This window comes from Cherax quadricarinatus, chromosome 17 (genome assembly GCF_038502225.1).
Source record: "Cherax quadricarinatus isolate ZL_2023a chromosome 17, ASM3850222v1, whole genome shotgun sequence".
NCBI lineage: Eukaryota > Metazoa > Arthropoda > Malacostraca > Decapoda > Parastacidae > Cherax > Cherax quadricarinatus.
In genome coordinates, this window is record NC_091308.1 from 18,325,360 (window position 1) to 18,348,419 (window position 23,060).

General features: G+C 43.1%; 1 protein-coding gene across 7 annotated transcripts in view; it reads right to left on the reverse strand.

Moving 5' to 3' along the window:
* Positions 1 to 23,060, reverse strand: part of Pka-R1 (protein kinase, cAMP-dependent, regulatory subunit type 1) — a 356,477-nt gene that overhangs the window by 152,322 nt on the left and 181,095 nt on the right. The window contains exon 1 of one of the 7 annotated variants that reach the window (XM_070085817.1): positions 229 to 246. The exons of the other annotated variants lie outside the window; for them this stretch is intronic. Within the exon in view, the coding sequence (XP_069941918.1) occupies positions 229 to 231 (3 nt within the window). The 5' untranslated portion in view covers positions 232 to 246. Of the gene's footprint in view, positions 1 to 228; positions 247 to 23,060 lie in introns of those variants that run through there. 7 annotated transcript variants of the gene reach the window in all.

The window sequence follows — 23,060 nt, forward strand, 5'->3', positions numbered from 1 at the left end:
GCGGCAAAAACGAAGCTAATTAACCCAAGAATTACTTTCAGAAAATATAGCAAGGAATCATTCACGCAATATTTTAATTTATCTATTTGCATAACGTTCACTTTTTCATTGGGGAAGGTAGGGGAAGGGCGGGGGGGTTGAAGCAACATTCAATTGAGATAGAAAAAAAAAACAGCAATAAGCGAAATGCCCCTTGATAAGATCCAAACATTGAAAGATACACTTTACCATCAAACTTAGCAGCTACTGCCATGACACTCGACCACCCAACACTCCCACAACTCACCTGCAAAACAAACACAACATTAAAACAAAGGTTTAAAAGCATCTTGGAAGTTGTGTAAGAGTTGTAAAACACCTACGACTGTGATATAAGAGAGACGCGCAGTGTTAGGACATCATCTTTCTGAACACACACACACAGCCACGAGTGACCTCTTCAGTCCTGGGATGTTTTACTAAGGAAAAGCTTCGCCACGAAAAAACGGAAGAAGTCGTTTAGGGAGGAAAAGTTTTCTCAACAAAATCTACTATGAAATGAAGTCAATAGTGAGTTTCCTCAGTAAAACATCCTAACACCACACACGTCTTATTTCACAATCTGGTAGTAGGCCTATTTGTGGAAAGTGTTCGTGGAGATATGAAGGTTGGAGTTAAACACACTTGTTGGATGGTAACACTATATTGCAGAGTGAGAGAGGAGAGCCCAAATTGCCTGTCCTAACGCCTGCTTGGATTACGGGGAACCGAGGCCTAGGGAGCGCATCCCACGCACTCATGCGGCATCACATGACGTCACACATGCTAGTAACTGAGCCTACTGAAAGGGAGCCTAAATATATGCATGGATGATACGACCTACAATACACTACACAAGTATAAGTATGGGGAATTCAGTAGCTATATTGACAGCTCGGTCATGTTACGTATGTCGTCTCGACATACAATACTATGCTATAAGCTGAACAGGCAGGTAGCTCTGGGCTGATTCTATACAAGAGCAAAGGCATATGTGACTTAGAACTAATGGATGGTATCGTAATGGGTGTTAACGTAATGCATTACGAATTATAAAAACAAATCATAATATAATAAAGGATGGAATTGATCGATCGATCTGTATTCATGCACTCTACGGATTCTGAGGAAGTATATATATATATATATATATATATATATATATATATATATATATATATATATATATATATATATATATATATATACACACACACACACAAAGGTGAAAGTAATTAACAGCAAAGGCAAATCTGGCACACACAGATCATTACTGCTAATCTCAGAATTCGGAGGGAACATGAACACAAAAAAAAAAAAAATCTGAAAAACTGATCAGCTAATAACAAAACACACAGCTGACAACTTCATTCATCTTGAACATCTAATTGTACAGGCTATGTACATTTAAACTCAACTCTGCAAGGGTAAGATTTACATATGCAGAATGGTTATCATCTTCGGGTGGATCAAATTCTTCTGCAATGGCTAACACATGCACACACATGTCTTATTTCAGTCTGGTAGTAGGCCTATTGGCTCATGCTAGCCATTTTTCATATTCTACTTTTTAACTTACAGACTCCAGCTTCTAACCTTCGATACATTTCCTACTCCTGAAACATTTCGTTTCCAATTTAGCAGATCTAACCCGAGAGCGGGCTGCAGGGGCGATGACCTCCAATCAGCGTCATTTCTCTCGTTTCGAAAATTCTCATTATCTACCGTGGTATTTTTCCTGCCTTCCGCGGCATATTTGTCTGTTTCCTAAGTGACGCGTCAACTGACATTATTACGTCCGAGTTTTTAACATGTACCTTTTGTTCTATGAGATGGTCCTCCTGTGTTTTCTATCCATTGTTCCTTTCCAGTTTTTAATTCTTCTATATTTGATTAGTTGAATTTTTTGTCACTAATGATCATCATGATATTTATCATTGTCCACTGGAACAGTCGTCACACCAGGAATACTGGAGGAAACGCACCCCCAAGCAATTGGGGAAAGGCAAACCCAAGCACCTGGAGAAAGGCACCTCAAGCACCTGGGAAAACATACCCCCAAACACCTGGGGAAACACACCCCCAAGCACCTGCGGAAATACACGCCAAACACGTGGGGAAACGCCGCCAAACCCCTGGGCAAACACACCCCCAAACACCTGGGGAAACACACCACAAACTAGGTCAACACCACAAACGTGAATAATGCACATGCACCAAAATGAAGCATGACTGACTGATCGTATGCAAAGCTCACGTGTTTACAGGAGAGAGAGAGAGAGAGAGAGAGAGAGAGAGAGAGAGAGAGAGAGAGAGAGAGAGAGAGAGAGAGAGAGAGAGAGAGAGAGAGAGAGAGAGAGAGAGAGAGAGAGAGAGAGAGGGAGACAGAGGCGGAGAGTGAGAGAGAGAGATTGAGAGAGTGAGAGAGAGAGAGAAAAAGAGAGAGAGAGAGAGAGAGAGAGAGAGAGAGAGAGAGAGAGAGAGAGAGAGAGAGAGAGAGAGAGAGAGAGAGAGAGAGAGAGAGAGAGAGAGAGACAGAGAGCAGAGACAGAAAGAGAGAGAGAGAGACAGACAGAGAGAGAGAGAGACAGAGAGAGAGAGAGAGAGAGAGAGAGACAGAGACAGAGAGAGACAGAGACAGACAGACAGACAGATAGAGACAGAGAGAGAGAGAGAGAGAGAGAGAGACAGACAGGCAGACAGACAGACAGAGACAGACAGAGACAGAGAGACAGAGACAGAGACAGAGACAGAGACAGAGAGAGAGAGACAGAGACAGAGAGAGACAGAGACAGACAGAGACAGACAGAGAGACAGAGACAGAGAGACAGAGACCCATCCTGGATAGATCTGTCATTTCAGCAGAGCCTTCAGCATAGGAGGGATGTGGGTGGCCTTACTGTTATGTACAAGGCCAATATTGTCAAAGTACCACACTTGGATCCACTTCGAGGACAGCGTGAAACAAGCTTTTATGCCACAAGACGGGCAGAAAGCAGCAACTTCACTCTGGCTGTACCCTTCTCCAGAACATCACTCCATCTGAGATCATATATACCCAGGATGACTCAAGTATGGAACACATTCGTACAGCATTATGATGTCAACGAGATAAAGTCAGTTGATCAAATGAAAATGCTGGCCCACAGATGACTCCAACTTCATCCTGATTCCTACTTGTATGTCTCATAACAATAAAAATGCTTTCAAATGAGCTGATGTAGGTAACAGCTCTTAGCTTTCCAATAAAGTTAGGAGGTTACATGGTTACATGGAGGTTATTCCGGGGATCAACGCCCCCGCGGCCCGGTCCATGACCAGGCCTCCCGATGGATCAGGGCCTGATCAACTAGGCTGTTACTGCTGGCCGCACGCAGTCCAACGTACGAGCCACAGCCCGGCTGATCCGGCACTGACTTTAGGTATCTGTCCAGCTCTCTCTTGAAGGCAGCCAGGGGTTTACTGGCAATTCCCCTAATGCTTGATGGGAGGCTGTTGAACAGTTTTGGGCCCCGGACACTTATGGTGTTTTCCCTTAGTGTACCAATGGCGCCCCTACTTTTTATTGGGGGCATTTTGCATCGCCTGCCCAGTCTTTTACTTTCGTTGGGAGTGATTTCTGTGTGCAGATTTGGGACCATTCCTTCCAAGATTTTCCAAGTGTAGATTATGATATATCTCTCCCTCCTGCGTTCCAACAAGTACAAGTCAAGTGCTTCCAAGCGTTCCCAGTAGTTAAGGTGCTTGACAGAACTTATACGTGCAGTAAAGGATCTCTGTACACACTCTAGATCTGCGATTTCACCTGCTTTGAATGGAGATGTTAATGTACAGCAGTATTCCAGCCTAGAGAGAACAAGTGATTTGAAAAGGATCATCATGGGCTTGGCATCTCTCGTTTTGAAAGTTCTCATTATCCATCCTATCATTTTCTTTGCACGTGCGATCGTGGCACTGTTGTGATCCTTGAAAGTGAGATCCTCAGACATTACTACTCCCAGGTCCCTTACATTATTTTTCCGCTCTATTGTATGGCCGGAGTCAGTAATATACTCTGTTCTAGTTATTATCTCCTCCAGTTTTCCATAACGGAGTAGTTGGAATTTGTCCTCATTGAACATCATATTGTTTACCGTTGCCCACTGGAAAACTTTGTTTATATCTTCTTGGAGGTTAACCGCGTCCTCAGCAGATGACAGCCTCATGCAGATCCTAGTATCATCCGCAAAGGATGATACGGTGCTGTGGTGTATATCTCTGTTTATGTCTGATATGAGGATAAGGAATAAGATGGGGGCGAGTACTGTGCCTTGTGGAACAGAGCTCTTCACTATTTCAGCCTCCGATTTAACTCTGTTGACCACTACTCTTTGTGTTCGATTTGTTAGGAAGTTGAAGATCCATCTCCCCACTTTCCCAGTTATTCCTTTAGCACGTATTTTATGGGCTATTACGCCATGATCGCATTTGTCAAATGCTTTTGCAAAGTCTGTGTATATTACATCTGCATTCTGATTTTCTTCCAGTGCATCCAAGGCCATGTCATAGTGATCCAGTAGTTGTGAGAGGCAGGAGCGACCTGCCCTGAACCCATGTTGCCCTGGATTGTGCAGATTTTGGGAATCCAGGTGATTTGCAATCCTGCTTCTTAGCACTCTTTCAAAGATTTTTATGATGTGGGACGTCAGAGCTATTGGTCTATAGTTCTTAGCTAATGCTTTGCTGCCACCTTTATGGAGTGGGGCTATATCCGTTGTTTTAAGTGACTGTGGAATTTCACCCATGTCCAAGCTCCTCCTCCATAGTGTACTTAGGGCACGCGAGAGGGGTTCTTGCAGATCTTAATGAAAACAGAGTTCCACGAGTCTGAGCCCGGGGCTGAGTGCATAGGCATGTTGTCAATGGCTTTTTCGAAATCTATCGGAGTTAGGGAAATCTGGCATACATTTATGGAGTTTTGAGGCTCATTCATGAAGAAATCATTTGGGTCGTCGATCCTCAGACCGATTAGTGGTTCACTAAACACAGAGTCGTACTGGGATTTCAATATTTCACTCATTTCCTTGTTGTCATCTGTGTAAGTCCCATCCTGTCTGAGTAAGGGCCCGATACTAGATGTGGTATTTGCCTTGTTTTTGGCATATGAAAAGAAATATTTTGAATTTCTTTCAATTTCACTAATAGCTTTAAGCTCCTCCTGCCTCTCCTGATTCCTGTAAGAGTCATTTAGCTTAAGTTCGATAGTTTCCACTTCCCTGGTCAGCGCCTCCTTTCGTGTATCAGATATTCTAGCACTCCTGAGGAGCTCAGTGACTCTTCGTCGTCTTCTGTAGAGGGAGCGTCTTTTTCTCTCCAGTTTACTCCTGCTCTTCTTCTTTCTTAGGGGAATATGCCTAGAACATGCTTCGGCTACCAGGAAGTTGATCCTTTCAAGGCACTGGTTTGGATCCATGTCATTTAAAGACATCTTCCCAAGGAATCCTTAACCTGTAAATAGCTTGTCAATAAAGCTAGGGATCCTTAACCTTGTCAAACCCCGTGTAAAAAAAAAAGACAGACAGACAGAGGGGGGGGAGGGGAAAAGGAAAAGAAGAAGAGAAAAGGAAGGGGAAGGAACCAGAGAGCAAAGGTTGAAAGTGGACCGAAGAACAAGTGAAAGGTGGAGTAGGGGGACGATTTGCAGGAGTGGGGGACGCCTGGAAGAAGTGGGGGACGCTTGCAAGGAGTGGGGGACGCTTGGAAGGAATGGAGGACGCCTGTAAGGAGGACCTGGAGTAAGAGTAAACGTGCAGGCAGGCAGAAAGTGAAGCAATTGAAGGAATGTTGCAAACCCTGCAACAGAAGAGCGCGTGAAATTATATCTGGAGAAAAAAATGGAAAAAGCTCATTTGGAGACTGAAACAACGATGCAACAGAACGGAAGGGTCAGATGATCTCATGATAAAGGATCACAGCAATGTTGCTAACACAAGCACACCGATAGGTTGGATGACTAGAACATTCTAAATACCAGATACCATTGCCAATAATTATATTCAAGGTCATTTGTTCTCGCTAGATTGGAATATGGCTGCACATTAACAACATCTTTGACGGTAGTCGAAATTGCAGAACTGGAGACTATACAGAGAACCTTCAGTAAAGTGCCTAAATTACTAGGAAAGCATGAAGTCCTTGAACGTAGGGAGAAGGATGAATCATAATTTACACCTGGAAAACTCTAACAGATTGCTCCCAAATCTACGCACTGGAATTTCTCTACGAGAGTAAGAGGTTTTTCAGACCGTGGAAAATACCTCCAATGAAAACCAGGAGCGCACTGAGTATACGAAGATATACCTCAGGAAGTGTAAAGGGACCAATAGACCCATATCTTCAAGAGGTAACCGGGCAAGTTTCTCAAGTTAGTTCCTGATCAGAGAGGCCGTAGTGCCTACGTTTGTCCGTGTGCGGCTGGCACTAACAGCCTGGTTGCTCAGGTCATCAACCAGGATGCCTGGTTCGTGACCAGAGTGTGGGGCGGTGATCCTCCTATTGTTGATTCTGAGGTAATCGCCCTGATCCCAGACTAATTTAAGAGTCTTGATCAATTTGTCTGTCGGTGTTACCAGTACGCAGACCAAAGTAGGTACTGGTACAGTTGATCAGGAACTGGCTGAGAAACTTCGCACGTCCTCGGCTGAAGACAGCTAATGGTCTGTTGTATATGAAAAGCGCTGGAAAGTCCCCGTGTCCTTAACACTCGTAAAGTTATCTTTAAGTGTACTGGTTAAACCCCTACTTTACAGAGTATTTTTTACAGTCATCCAGTGTAGAGTGGGAACAAAAGCTGGATGCTTCCCTGCTGTCGCTGGATAAGGCAGGCAACACATACTCGCACCACCAGTGTTACTCTTGCAGATCTGAACGTTTCTTGGTTGCTCTCAGCCACCGCGGTACCAGAGGTGTCTCGGCCGTTTTAAATTGTATATGTAGTTAAATGAGCGCTTTTATAAGTGTATTTAATTCAATTTTATTTCAAAATTACTGTATGTACAAAACATGATGTACAATAATCTGAAGGTCCATAGGATACACAGCATTTTGGGTAAGCACTGTATATAGTACTAATAGAACTACAGAGAAGCATAAAATGACGCTGGTAAACTGGTAAGAATAATAATGTGGCAATATGAAGATGGGTTGGGGAAAAACAAAGCGTGTGTACTGTACTGACAAAGAGGGAGGGCAGTAGAGTCAGTCAGTAGGCCCAGGGCGGTGTGTGCAAAACTGCCAGAGTTAGGCTGGCATCCTAACCTGCCACTGACGTCACAATCAATACAATCCCTACTCGCTATGTCCTGCCAGCAGAAGCCTCTTCATGGATGAGCCACATGTCACACGTATCTCGGACATTTAAATCCTATTCTTGTACGGTGCCTAATATTACATTTTTTTTTTTAACATATCGGCCGTTATCCGAACACCACACATCAAATGACCCTCTGAACTGCAACATTCCCTTCGGAGAGCGGCACTACTTCCCATCTCCAGGACTTAAATATAACTAATCAGTTTTCCTGAATCCCTTGATATACGTTACCATGCTCACACTCCAACAGCAGGTCAAATCCCCCCACCCTAAAAAAAAAAAAAAAAAACGTTTTAAATTCAATCTACCACGCTCACACATGCCTGCTACATACTCGTTCCCCTTCCACTAAAAACCTCAATTCTCCTCCTCCAACCTTACCTGGGCGTTTCCAATAAGCTCGTACACATTAAATGAAAACATTAACATCATCTTACTGACGCATAATGCAGAAAAAAGCATAACGTGAATATAAATCAGTTCCACTAAAAACCGAAAGCAGTTGTAATATGTGCTTCACACGCCGTTAGCCAAAAAAAAAAAAAAAGCCAACTGGAAAGGGGGTTGATGCTCCCTCTTTACGAGATAAAGTCTTAGGGATTCTAGACATTCTCGGGAGATATAATGCGTGTATTTATGTACGTGTTTATATGTGCATGTGCAAGAGAGTTATACTTTTTTACAATGTAATATTTCTGTACCTTAATCAGAACTTTTGCCGAAAAGCAAAGAAATGACCTTTTATTTCAATATATTTTTAGAAAATGTCGCCTCTAAATTAAAAAAAAACGAGTAACGAAAACGAGTAATTTGAATGAATATTGCATGTAATATTAATAACAAATAAAACAGCTGCCAGCATCATTGTTATCATGTTTGTACTTATATTACTATTTATTGCTTAGAATAAACCAAAGTTGCAGGTTGTTTTTGTTTCTGCAGCAACATACAGTTCTTGCATAACTTTGAGTGCACGTTCAGCACACTGATTACTTCTTGGTATATTGAGTGCGGACGGCTCCTGCTTCCAGTGATTTTTCAACGAGTACAGAGCTTTTTTGTAAGGTTTCAATATTTCTGACAAATTCTTGAAGTCATTTTCATCATACATCTGATCAGTAAACCAATAATCTGTCCAGGTGTATGAAATAAATCCGCATATCTTCTCCAAAGTTTTCCGTCTTGTAGGTATAAGAATGAATGCAAGAATAGCTAGAATGGCTCTTGAATTCCACCTCGTATTGCTGATGTTTGGAATTTTCTGGAAGTTAATCAAAGGAAAGTGACCTTTTTCTTCAAAGAATCTAAACACTCGTGTTAGATGGTAAAAAAAACTTCATATCTCTCCATCCTGATTTATGTAGGATCTCTTCTGTTCCATTAGCAAACTTTGCCTTTAGTTCCTCATAATTCTTCACCAGCTGGGATACAAATGGACACTCGATGTTTGAAGAACTGTTTTTAGCACCAAGATTTTCATCCATTACCAAACGGAGAATCCAATCCAGAACGTGATACTGACAACTGATAAATTGTGGTTTGCCACTTACTATTAATTTGAGTTGCCAATTAGTACTTTCCAGAGTTGCTACTAATGAGTTGTAACGCAGATATATGGTGATTCATATTTTTTATTTAGGGGTGACCTTTTTTTAAAACTGAGAGGAATTAGGGACTTTTCATTGTTTTTAAACAAAAGTTCATCGATTTACGACACAGATGTTTTACTTGGAAAACCGTAAAAAAGTTATAAACCTAGGGTTTTAACTTACTTTTACTAGAGTGCTATCTGGCCGCCATTTGGAAATGATGCCTACAAAGATACTTACAACTTACAAGCCCTGTTGTTCATGTTTGGAAAATGGAAGACCAACAAGAGACTATAGAACAGATGTAGGGCCAACCTGCACCTTAGGTACTACTGGATCTACTGGCGTATAAATGCACAAGCTTGAATCTGTACTTGGCCGAAATAGATCTGCATGACAAATGATTTCAAGCATACAGATATGTGAAACTGTCCACAGGGCACACTCAGAACCTGATGTGCTATATGTTAAACTCACAGCTTAGTGTTCTAATGATCTATTTTCATGTTAACCTGACAAATCAACATTTAATCAGGAAGGACAATATTGGTAAGTAATGAATTTGTGTTTCTATTTCTATGACTGACTATCTCTCTCTCCCTGTCTTTCTCCCTCTCCCTCTCCCTGTCTTTCTCCCTCTCTCTCCCTCCTTCCGTCTCTTTCTCCCTATCTCTATCCCCCTCCTTCCGTCTCTTTATCCCCCTCTCCCCTCCTCCCTCCCATCTCTCATTTTTTTTAGTCAGGAACAAAACACTTCATAATGAAACGTACCTGAAAACTATATTGAATTATACTGAACAATAAAAAATAATAGCCGTTTTGTTTCCATTTTTGCTGATTTTAGAAGGAAGGTATAAAATACCTCGTAATGAAACACCGCTGACAATTTTAATAAATTATTCCGAATGCTAAATATTTCATGATCACTTGAAGCCAAGTGTCACTTGAAGCCAAGTGTCACTTGAAGCCATAGAAACATGAAGCTGTTAGACAATATCGGAGCACTGCAACAAGACAATATGGGAGCATGGCAACGCAAGACAATATGGGAGCATGGCAACACAAGACAATATGGGAGCATGGCAACACAAGACAATATCGGAGCATGGGCCGCGGGGGCGTTGATCCCCGGAATGCCCTCCAGGTAGACTCCAGGTAGACACAAGACAATATCGGAGCATGGCAAAACGACAATATCGGAGCATGGCAACACAAGACAATATCGGAACATGACAACACAAGATTTTCGGAATATGGCACAGGAATATGGCATGCACGGGAGTCCTGATCGGCAAGATGCATTCAGTTATGAGGGTACCTTTACCAAATTCAACTTCAACAACAAGAACATCATCTGGGATCAGGTAAACTATGCCCTAAATGAAACATGCTGGGAGGATATCTTAAATTACATGGACCCTAACCAATGCCTCGAAAAGATCACCCTCCTGGTAGCTGAAGTATGTTCAAGGTATATTCCTATAAGACAAAAGAAAAGAAGAAGTAAACTGGGGAGAGAGAGATGCTCCCCCTACAAGAGAAGACGAAGAATCATTGAGCTCCTCAAGAATGCCAGATTATCTGATACACGGAAGGAAGTGCTAACCAGGGAAGTGGATAATACTGAGCTGAAGTTAAAGGACTCATACAGGATCCAGGAGAGACAAGAGGAGCTAAAAGCAATTAATGAAATTGAAAGAAATTCGAAATATTTCTTTTCATATGTCAAAAACAGGTCAAAAACCACTTCTAGTATAGGGCCCCTGCTCAGACAAGATGGATCCTACACTGGCGACAACAAAGAAATGAGCAAGATACTGAAATTGCAGTATGACTCAGTGTTCAGCGAGTCACTAACTAGTTTAAGATAGACGATCCAAACAATTTTTTCATGAATGAGCCTCAAAACCCTGCCAATGTAGGCCAGATTTATGACATAACTTTAACTCCACTAGACTTTGAGAAAGCCATCTACGACATGCCCATGCACTCAGCCCCAGGCCCAGACTCGTGGAACTCGGTGTTCATTAAAAACTGCAAGAAACCCCTCTCACGGGCCCTAAGTATGCTATGGAGCAGCAGCTTAGACACAGGCGAGATTCCACAGCCACTAAAAACAACAGATATAGCCCCACTCCATAAAGGTGGCAGCAAAGCAGTAGCTAAGAACTATAGACCAATAGCTTTAACGTCCCACATCATAAAAATCTTTGAAAGAGTTCTAAGAAGCAGGATAGCAAACCACCTGGACTCCCAAAAATTGCACAACCCAGGGCAACATGGTTTCAGAGCAGGTCGCTCCTGCCTTTCGCAACTGCTTGACCACTATGATATGGTCCTAGATGCACTGAAAAACAAACAGAATACGGATGTAGTATACACAGACTTTGCATAAGCCTTTGACAAGTGCGACCATGGTGTAATAGCACACAAAATGCGTGCTAAAAGGATAACCGGCAAAGTAGGCAGATGGATCTTCAACTTTCTAACCAATCGCGCACAAAGAGTAGTGGTAAACAGAGTTAAATCAGATGCTGCCATAGCTCTGTCCCACAAGGCACAGTACTCGCACCTATCCTGTTCCTTAGTCTCATATCAGACATAAATGTGTAAACCACAGCACTGTATCATCTTTTGCAGACGATACTAGGATCTGCATGAGTGTCATCCATTGAGGACACGGCAAAGCTCCAAGAAGATATAAACCAAGTTTTCCAATGGGCAACAGAGAACAATATGATGTTCAATGAAGACAAATTCCAACTACTCCGTTATGGAAAACTGGAGGAAATAATAACTAGAACTGAGTATACTACAAACTCCAATCACACAATAGGGAGGAAAAGTAATGTGAAGGACCTGGGTGTGGTAATGTCCGAAGACCTCACCTTCAAGGACCACAACAATGCCACTATCACATCTGCTAGGAAACTGATAGGATGGATAATGAGAATATTCAAGACAAGAGATGCTAAGCCAATGATGATCCTTTTTAAATCACTTATTCTTTCTAGGCTGGAATACTGCTGTACATTAACATCCCAATTCAAGGCAGGTGAAACTGCAGAGCTAGAGAATGTACAGAGAACCTTTACTGCACGTATAAGTTCCATCAAACACCTTAACTACTGGGAGCGCCTGGAAGCACTTGACTTGTACTCACTAGAGCGCAGGCGAGAGAGAGGTATCATAATCCACACCTGGAAGATTCTGGAGGGACTGGTCCCTAATATGCACACAGCAATCACTCCATACGAAAGCAAAAGACTTGGCAGGCGATGCAACATACCCCCAGTGAAAAGTAGGGGCGTCGCTGGTACACTAAGAGAAAACACAATAAGTGTCCAGGGCCCAAGACTGTTCAACAGCCTCCCACCAGCAATAAGGGGCATTACGGGAAGACCCCTGGTTGTCTTCAAGAGGGAGCTGGACAGATACCTAAAGACGGTGCCGGATCAGCCGGGCTGTGGTTCGTACGTTGGATTGCGTGCGGCCAGCAGTAACAGCCTCGTTGATTAGGCCCTGATCCACCGGGAGGCCTGGTCGTGGACCGGGCCGCGGGGGCGTTGATCCCCGGAATGCCCTCCAGGTAGATTCCAGGTAGACACAAGACAATATCGGAGCATGGCAAAACAAGACAGTATCAGAACATGGCAACATAAGATTATCGGAATATGGCAACACAAGACAATATTGGAACATGGCAACACAAGACTATCGGAGCATGGCAACACAAGACAATATTGGAACATGGCAACATAAGATTATCGGAATATGGCAACACAAGACAATATCGGAGCATGGCAACACAAGACAATATTGGAACATGGCAACACAAGACTATCGGAGCATGGCAACAAGACAATATCGGAGCATGGCAATCAAGACAATATCGGAGCATGGCAAAAAGACAATAGCGGAGCATGGCAACACAAGACAATATCGGAGCATGGCAACACAAGACAATATCGGAACTTGGGGAGACAAGACTGCAATTCAGGGAAGGATAAGACCTACCTTTATACCTTTTGATATACCTCTGAAGAGTTCCGAGAGTTTTTCTACTCACGGAGCCCGAAAAGGCTCGTCTGGTGCTTGCTTGTTCAACAAGGCTGTTGTTGCTGGTGGCCCGCTGACCCACATGCTATCATGCACTCTCTAAAACTTGAGACATGGGACTAATAGACAATCAAAATGAACATCGTCACCCTAGACAGTACCTAAATTCAAAATGTTAGTATCTAAAGGTGTCAAAATGTTGGTGTGTAATCCTGACCTGTAATGCTAAGAATTACAGGTTCCAAACCCCTAGGACCATATCATACCTAATCTTGAAGCTCTTTACCACACTGCAGGCACGGGGGAGCCCTCCCCCAACACACACACACACCACTGGAGGACAGGATAGGGGGACATGATAACGACATACAAAATACTGAGAGGAATTGACAAGGTGGACAAAGACAGGATGTTCCAGAGATGGGACACAGCAACAAGGGGACACAGTTGGAAGTTGAAGACACAGATGAATCACAGGGATGTTAGGAAGTATTTCTTCAGTCACAGTAGTCAGGAAGTGGAATAGTTTGGGAAGCGATGTAGTAGAGGCAGGATCCATACATAGCTTTAAGCAGAGGTATGATAAAGCTCACGTTTCAGGGAGAGTGACCTAGTAGCGACCAGTGAAGAGGCGGGGCCAGGAGCTAGGACTCGACCCCTGCAACCTCAACTAGGTGAGTACAACTAGGCGAGTACGTACACACACACACACACACACACACACACACACACACACACACACACACACACACACACACACACACACACACACACGAACTAAGCAGCTTAACTGGCAGTATTATCCCCTCCATAGTTTCCGCACATGTCCATAACAAGCTATAAAATAAATAAATTTAAAACTGACTGAAGGTTATGAAACTAGAGAGAGGAGAGTAGTGTTGGACTGGGTGCCTGCCCAGCCCTGAGCCGCTCATCAGCGAGCCTCATGTAAACTGACTTAGACAAGAGGCCCTCACAACTCCCAAGCCTTTGTGACGTCACCCGCCCATGACGTCATGGCCCGGCTCCCCTGCATCAGCGGGACACCCAGAGGTGAGGCAGTGGGAGGGGATATGTTGGGAGGGGGAGGGTGTACGCGGTGGCCGACATGGAATGAGGGGGAGGGGGGTGGGAAGGGAGGATAATACGGGCGCTTGGATGGATGGAGGGAGTGGAGGGGAGGGGCGTTGTCGGAACGGGCGGGGTACGTGGGTAGGTTGCCGGAGTGCCATGACCGGGAGGGTTGCCTTAATGGAGGGAGGGGAGGGGGGCTTGGGGGAGGGGACCCCCTTATATCTTCCTTAACATGCAACCTCAAACGCATATTATATTACCTTCACAATAATGGAAATAAGTCACGTTCTTTGACTTTACTAGGTCATCCTTGGTTAAATCTACATAATGTACTATTTATGTGCCCATAACCTCCGTGTGCTCTCAAGACCACTGGAAGATACTTTATGTCATGTACCCAAAGCCTAAACAAAACTTAAATAACCTTCACAATGTATATTACATCACAATAATATATCTCATCTTCCAAAAAAAAATGTACATTACTTTCACAATGTATATTACCCTCCCAGAAAGGTAGGTTACCTTCACAAAAGTGAGTATTATCTTCCAAAGTTTATTAACATTACTTTTACAAAATGAACATTACCTTCCAATGTATATTATTTTCACAAAAATGTATATAACCTTCGTAAAAATGTATATAATATTACGTTCATAATAAGCGTCTTCTTGGAAATTAAGAAGTTATATACAAAGGAATCTCTTATGGCGAGAGACTCCTTAAAACTCTCAAGACTTCCCTTTATACATGCTTGCTGAGAGATCAGGCTGTTTTGGAGATTTAATAATGTCAATTTAAATAAATTACTGAGCAGTGAACACACTCAGACCCACAGGTAGACCCTCAGAGACAAGACACAACACAAACTGGAAACAACCAATATGCAAAGAGTGAATATCTGAAGAAACCAGCGAAAGTCTCAAGGGAACAACAACACACATCCAGAGATCAACGAATGCCCTCAGACATCAATTAACGCCCAGAGAGAACAGTGAACACCTACAGAGAACAATACCTTGCAGTCATGTCTCAGGAATACACAGAGGTAGTCTAAACAGTGAGCTAGTAACATTAACACGAACAGTGAACACCCTGAGAGAACTGTGAACACCTACAGAAAACAATACCTTGCAGTCATAGCTGAGGAATACACAGAGGTAGTGTAAATAGTGAGCTAGTAACAACATTAACACGAACAGTGAACAACACTGGGGTATTGCGCCTCAGGTTAAGCCAGGCAAGAGTGCCAAATCCTGGGACCGGTGCCGCTGTGGGAATTGGGAAAGAGTAGAATCCCCCCTTCCCCAATTTGCCAACTCTCCCTCCATAACACTCCCACGTCTGTTATAATAGCAAACACTTCCCTCCATTTATGAAAAGCTTGACGTTTGACAGTGTTCCTTGGGGCTGTCTTGGAATTACAGGGTAAATTCAACGGTGGAAGCATGACACTGAGCTTTAAAGATGCTGTTCCCTCGCCTACTCACTCAACCACCAGCACCAGCACCACCCTCGCCACCACCGCCCTCATCACCAATCCATCACCACCACCACCACCGCCCTCACCACCATCCTCATCAACAATTCACCACAAATCATTACATAATTGCATTTCCCAACCACAGCCACCAAGGGTGTGGTGAGAAGCTAAAATGCAATTACTAGAGCCTCTTATAACAACGATTCGCTGTCAAAATGACTTCCTTTGGACTTACAGCTAAACAAAGAGCTAAACATTATCACAAAGACTTACTCTGCACCCGTGTGTTTTCATCAGCACGGATGCCTCTGTGTAGGATAAGATCCAAAGTTCGTATTAACACCTCAGTATCAAGGTACACATTTGACAACTCAGGATGCTGTCTAGGATTATCTTCCCCACGTCCCAGTCCCAGACCAGGTCGCTGCCAAGAGCAGCAACCTGATCAGTGAAGCTGTTGGTGCTTGATGCACCCGATGTGAAGAAAGCACCACAGTTCAGCTGATCAAGAGGTTTCTTGGAGAACCTACAAGTTATGTTGAGGTATCAAAAGTTGTATCAGGATATACCAGAGCATATCTGTCTGCTCCTCAAGACTGACTGGACATATTTATAATTTTCATGAATTATTTTTGAAGTTTCTTAGAGATAATAGTCAAGGATCGGCAGATTTTAAAAATTGTAATCACTACCTATGGCATACCTATGACCGGTTTCGAGAGCCCCAACCGGGCTCTGGATGAAACTAATTTTCAACTGTTTAAAAAAAGAACGCTTGTTTAGGTTCTGTGTAATATATTCTCGAAAACAAAAAATCACTGGCGTCAACAACACAAGAGGCTGCCCTTGACGTCACTATTAGGCAGGTTTTAAAATAAAGCACAACACGACGGGGCTTAAAAACCAGAGAACACTCATCCACACCTACTTTTACTTCAAGAACCGCAATGATGTTTGTTGTAGATTAAGACATGTGCAACAGTTGGGTATCTGTAGTGATGAAACGTTTCGCCTACACAGTAGACTTCATCAGTCAAATACAGAGGTAGTAGTAGTAATGAAATAATGATGATGTAATCAGTCCATCAACCATGGAGAAAAATTATTTGAGGTGGTCAGTCCCTCGGCCAGACCATGGAACTGAGGGACTGACCACCACAAATACGTTTTCTCCAAGGTTGATGGACTGACTATATCATCTTTATTTCATTACTACTACTCCCTATGTATTTGACTGAAGAGGCCTACTGTGTAAGCGAAATGTTTCATCAATAAAGATACCCAAATGTTGCACATGTCTTAATTTTCAACTTGTTTGTATTCTATACCATTTTCAACAATCCTGTTATACTACTTAGTACTACTACGGTCAATGAACTACCAACCAAACTGTTGGTGCTAGCCCGGCAGAGCAGGAATTGATTGGATAAACTTGTCCAATTTCTTCTTGAAGACAGCCAAGGGTCTGTTGGTAATCTCATCTCCCTTGTGTATGAAGGGAGGACACTGAAAAGTCTTGGTTCCTTGGCACTTACTGAGTTTAACTTAGTGTACTCACTGCACCCCCGTTTTTCACTGGGGGCATATTGCCAAGGGGAACGCAAGAGTATTATATATAATAATTTTATGCATATTGAAAGTGTACGTAACCACCGGCATAGCAGTTTAGTGCGGTATCAGGGAATTCTAAATTTTACAATATTGCTAAACACAGCTTTATGAGTAGGTGAACAGCGGTCAAAGAGCCAGGAACCAGTAATGGTACACGAATTCCCTCCTCCTGATTCTCTTCCGCTCTCTCGAGTGTTATTGGATCCCATGAACAGCAACCATCCCAGTTTTTATTGCCATACTCTCATCTACGTACTCGCCCAGTTATAAATGGTATGGTGAAGCACACAAGCTGTGCATGAGGATATATATGAACAGTTCAAGACATTTATTAAACGAAGTGTTTCGCCCCCCCCCCAACGAAATCACTCATTGCGAAACGTTTCCTTTAATAAATGTACTGAACTGCATACAGCTGTGCCTGCAGGGTGGTGGAAGAGCACTAGCTAAATATTACAGACCAGTATTCCTTACTTCCTACATAATGCCGTTTGACAAATGCGATCATGACGTGATTGCACATAAAATGAGGACCACAAGCATTATAGGAAAGGTATGCAGATGGATTCTCGGGTTCCTAACACAAAACAAAAACTAGCAGCAAACAGAGCATAATCCAGTACCAGCGAGGTAAAAATCTCAGTTCCCCAAGGCACTGTCCTGGCACCTCTGCTATTTACCCTTATAGTAGACAGATAAAAACACGTGTCACAGTTTTATTCCGTCAGTTTCATTACAGGAGGATATAAGCAGGATTTTCCAGTGGGCAGTGGAGAACAACATGATGTTCAATTACTGGAGTTTACTGGAGGGCATTCCGGGGATCAACGCCCCCGCTGCCCGGTCCATGACCAGGGCTCCTGGTGGATCAGGGCCTGATCAACGAGGCTGTTACTGCTGACCGCACGCAGTCCAACGTACGAACCACATCCCGGCTGACCTGCCACTGACAACCAGGGGTCTTGCGCCCCGGACACTTATTGTTTTCTCTCTTAATGTACCTGTGGCGCCCCTATTTTTCACTGGGGGTATGCTTCATCGCCTGCCAAGTCTTTTGCTTTCGTAGGGAGTGATTTGTATGTGCAGGTTAGGGACCAGTCCCTCCTGAATCTTCCAGGTGTAGATTATATCTCTCGCCTGCGCTCCAGCGAGTACAAGTCAAGTGCTTCCTGGTGGTCCCGGTAGTTAAGGTGTTTCATGGAACTTATACATGCAGTAAAAGTTCTCTGTACACTCTCTAGATCTGCAATTTCACCTGCCTTGAATGGGGATGTTAATGAACAGCAGTATTCCAGTCTAGAGAGAACAAGCGATTTAAAAAGGATCCGCAGATGTGATAATGGCACTGTTGTGATCCTTGAAGGTGAGATCCTCAGACATTACCACTCCCAGGTCCTTCACATTACTTTTCCGCTCTACTGTGTGGGCTTTCTAATTGTTGTATATTTCAAAAATGCAGTAACTGAAAATAAAAAATCTAAAGCTAAGAACTTCTGATTCCACCTCTTGGGTTGGACTGACAGACATTTTCAATACTCTCTGGCCTCCCTTCCTCACTTGGCTGTCATCCCTACTCCTGAAGCTCTAAATACAGTAGTTTCCTTCCGCCAGTTCTTTGTTTAGCTCATTTCTTTACTATCTTTAGACAAAGTACTTTGTTAATAGCCATAACCTTCAGATTTGTAGCCCTTTGGCCATAGTCCTCGCCTCTCTCACAACTTATCTTTTCTCTGCCTGCTCCTGTCTCTTATAATAAAATCCGAAGTCATGATCATGTTTCCCTTTTCCTCTCTCTTCCGAGGTGGCCACGTCCATGTGTACGTGTCCGTACAGCTTCGTCCCTTCCGTGTCCTTGTTACGTAGTCCCATCAGCGAGTCCATTCCCGATTACCCCATGCATGTATCCTATTGCACTATCCCCCCCCCGGCCTCTACCAGTGTTGCTGGTAGAGATGCCTCTATGATCAATTCCTTGTGACATATCTGCAACCAATTTCAAGTTATTTTTTTGTTTTTACTCCCTCCGCCCTGCCTTTGGCCATGCTGACTCACATAAGTCATCACAAGAGGGTTCAACCTTAAATTAGTTTCGTTTCTTTACACATTACAGTGCGTGAATTTCTGAACGATCAAACCACCTACTAAACAATTGCAGTTATTTTAGGTTTAAATACTTCAACTTAACCACATCACATCATAAACCATCATAACATCATAAAAATCTTCGAGTGATGAGACGGCAGACTACAAATTTCATGGACCAGCATAACCCGAACCAGCCTGTCACAACTGCTGAACCATTATGACAGAATTACGGAGGCACTGGAAGACGACCAAAACGCAGATGTGATTTACACAGATTTTGCAAAGGCGTTTGACAAATGCGATCATGGAGTGATATCGCACAAAATGAGGGCCATGGGTATTACCTGGAGTTTACCTGGAGAGGGTTTCGAGGGTCAATGCCCCCGCGGCCCGGTCTGAGACCAGGCCACATGGTGGATCAGGGGCTGATCAACCAGGATGTTACTGCTGGCCGCACGCAAGCTGACGTATGAACCACAGCCCGGTTGGTCAGGTACTGACTTTAGGTGCCTGTCCAGTGCCTTCTTGAAGACAGCCAGGGGTCTATTGGTAAACCCCTTATGTATGCTGGGAGGCAACGGAACAGTCTTGGGCCCCGGACACTTGTGTTCTCTCTCAGTGTACTCGTGGCGCCCCTGATTTTCATCGGGGGAATGTTGCATCTCCTGCCGAGTCTTTTGCTTTCATATGGAGCGAGTTTCGTGTGCAGGTTTGGTACCAATCCCTCCAGGACCTTCGAAGTGTATATTATCATGTATCTCTCTCGCCTGCGTTAGAGGGAATACAGATCAAGGCCCTTTAACCGTTCCTAGTAGTTTAGGTGCCTTATCGCACTTGTGTATGCCGTGAAAGTTCTTTGTAATAAAGTTGGTAGAATTACCGACAATATGTAAAGTAAAAGGACACAAGTGCAACTAATGTGACATTTGTGGCAACGTTTCGCTCTCCAGGAGCTTTATCAAGCCATTACAAACAATACATGGACACAGAGGGTATATAAAGGCTCAGAGTGAGGTGTAATACTAGTGAGGTAACATTTCGATGTTCACTAGTGGTAGTGGTAGTAGTAGTAGTAACAAAAATAATACAATATGGAAGAGCAATTAATTCGTACATCCTTTTACTCATGTACGAATTAATTGCTCTTCCATATTGTATTATTTTTGTTACTACTACTACTACTACTACTACCACTACCACTAGTGAACATCGAAATGTTACCTCACTAGTATTACACCTCACTCTGAGCCTTTATATACCCTCTGTGTCCATGTATTGTTTGTAATGGCTTGATAAAGCTCCTGGAGAGCGAAACGTTGCCACAATGTCACATTAGTTGCACTTGTGTCCTTTTACTTTACAAAGTTCTTTGTACACACTACGGGGAAGGTAGGCAGATGGATTTTCGGGTTCCTAACACACACAACACAAAAAGTAGAAGTGAATAGGGCAAGATCCAGCATCAGCGAGGTCAAAAGCTCAGTGCCCCAAGGCACTGTCCTGGCACTTCTGCTGTATCTCATCCTCATAGCAGACAGACAAAAACACCCGGCACACTTTTGTATCATTTGCAGATGACACTAAAATAAGCATTAAAGTCACTACGGTAGAAGACATTGAAAAAGTACAGGAAGACATGAGCAGAATTTTCTAGTGGCAGTGGAGAACAACATGACGTTCAATGGTCATAAGTTCCAGCTGCTTAGGTATGGAAAGAATGAAGAACTCAAAAGGAACACTATATACAAACAACAAAATGGTATACAATACCGACAGGTTGTTAGGTAAGACACATATGCAACAGTTAGACAACTTTAATCCGAAACGTTTCGCCTACACAGTAGGCTTCTTCAGTCGAATACAGAAAGTAGGCAGGAACAGTAGAGATGTGAAGACGATGTAATCAGTCCATCAACCTTGTAGTCGTAGAATTTGAGGTTGTCAGTCCCTCGGCCTGGAGAAGTTCAGTTCCATAGTCAGGAACTATATGAAGATCAAGCGACAGTGCGGAGACTTAAATACTGTCGGAAGGAGAGGTGCAGAGTAGTAGTAGTAGTAGTAGTAGTAGTAGTAGTAGTAGTAGTAGTAGTAGTGAGATTGTAGCCACTGAGAGGTCATGTCCCTCTCAGATCCAGCACTTCTCACTTGAAAAGCTTGTCCAAGGTGTTTTCTGTACCAAGATGCCATGTTCATCTTGTCAGACACTGCAACACATGGCATCTTGGTACAGAAAACACCTTGGACAAGCTTTTCAAGTGAGAAGTGTTGGATCTGAGAGGGACATGACCTCTCAGTGGCTACAATCTCACTACTACTACTACTACTACTCTGCACCTCTCCTTCCGACAGTATTTAAGTCTCCGCACTGTCGCTTGATCTTCATATAGTTCCTGACTATGGAACTGAACTTCTCCAGGCCGAGGGACTGACAACCTCAAATTCTACGACTACAAGGTTGATGGACTGATTACATCGTCTTCACATCTCTACTGTTCCTGCCTACTTTCTGTATTCGACTGAAGAAGCCTACTGTGTAGGCGAAACGTTTCGGAATAAAGTTGTCTAACTGTTGCATATGTGTCTTACCTAACACACTATATACAAAACTCGAGAGGGTCACCAAATAGAATGAAAGGAATACATAAGAACATAAAAAAGGAGGAATGCTGCAGCAGGCCTGTTGGCCCATACTAGGCAGGTCCTTTACAATTCATCCCACTAACAAAACATTTGCCCAACCCAATTTTCAATGCCACCCAAGAAATAAGCTCTGATGTGAAAGTCCCACTCAAATCCAACCCCTCCCACTCATGTACTTATCCAACCCCTCCCACTCGTGTACTTATCCAACCTAAATTTGAAACTACCCAAAGTCCCAACTAGGTAGACTGTTCCACTCATCAACTACCCTATTTCCAAACCAATACTTTCCTATGTCCTTTCTAAATCTAAACTTATCTAATTTAAATCCATTACTGCGGGTTCTCTCTTGGAGAGAGATCCTCAAGACCTTATTAATATCCCCTTTATTAATACCTATCTTCCACTTATACACTTCGATCAGGTATCCCCTCATTCTTCGTCTAACAAGTGAATGTAACTTAAGAGACTTCAATCTTTCTTCGTAAGGAAGATTTCTAATGCTATGTATTAATTTAGTCATCCTACGCTGAATGTTTTCTAACGAATTAATGTCCATTCTGTAATATGGAGACCAGAACTGAGCTGCATAATCTAGGTGAGGCCTTACTAATGATGTATAAAGCTGCAGTATGACCTCTGGACTTCTGTTGCTTACACTTCTTGATATAAATCCCAGTAATCTATTTGCCTTATTACGTTGGAAATAAATGGTATAAAATACCGACACAATGGAAATATAAACACACATGCAGTATAATGTGATCCTTTATTGACTACGTTTCGCCCACACAGTGGGCTTTTTCAAGTCACAAACATATCTGTTTGTGAAAGTTAAGACACATGTGCAACATCTGGATATCTTTATTGTAGTAGACGTTTCGCCATCCAGTGGCTTTATCAATACAGATTCTAGGACATAATAGGAAGACAGTAGAACTATATACAAAAGATGAGGTAATCAGTCCCTCGGCCTTGGAGTTAGTGTTCACAGCTTCATGGTGGAGGAGAATCTGGAGCAAAGACAACGAACGAACGAACGAAAGTTCAGGTAAGATCCCAAATGGGATGAGAGGGGAAGGCGGGACAGACGAAGAATAGTGCTGGAGAGGAGTGTTCTTAGTAGTAGAAATAGAGCCAGGGCTTAAC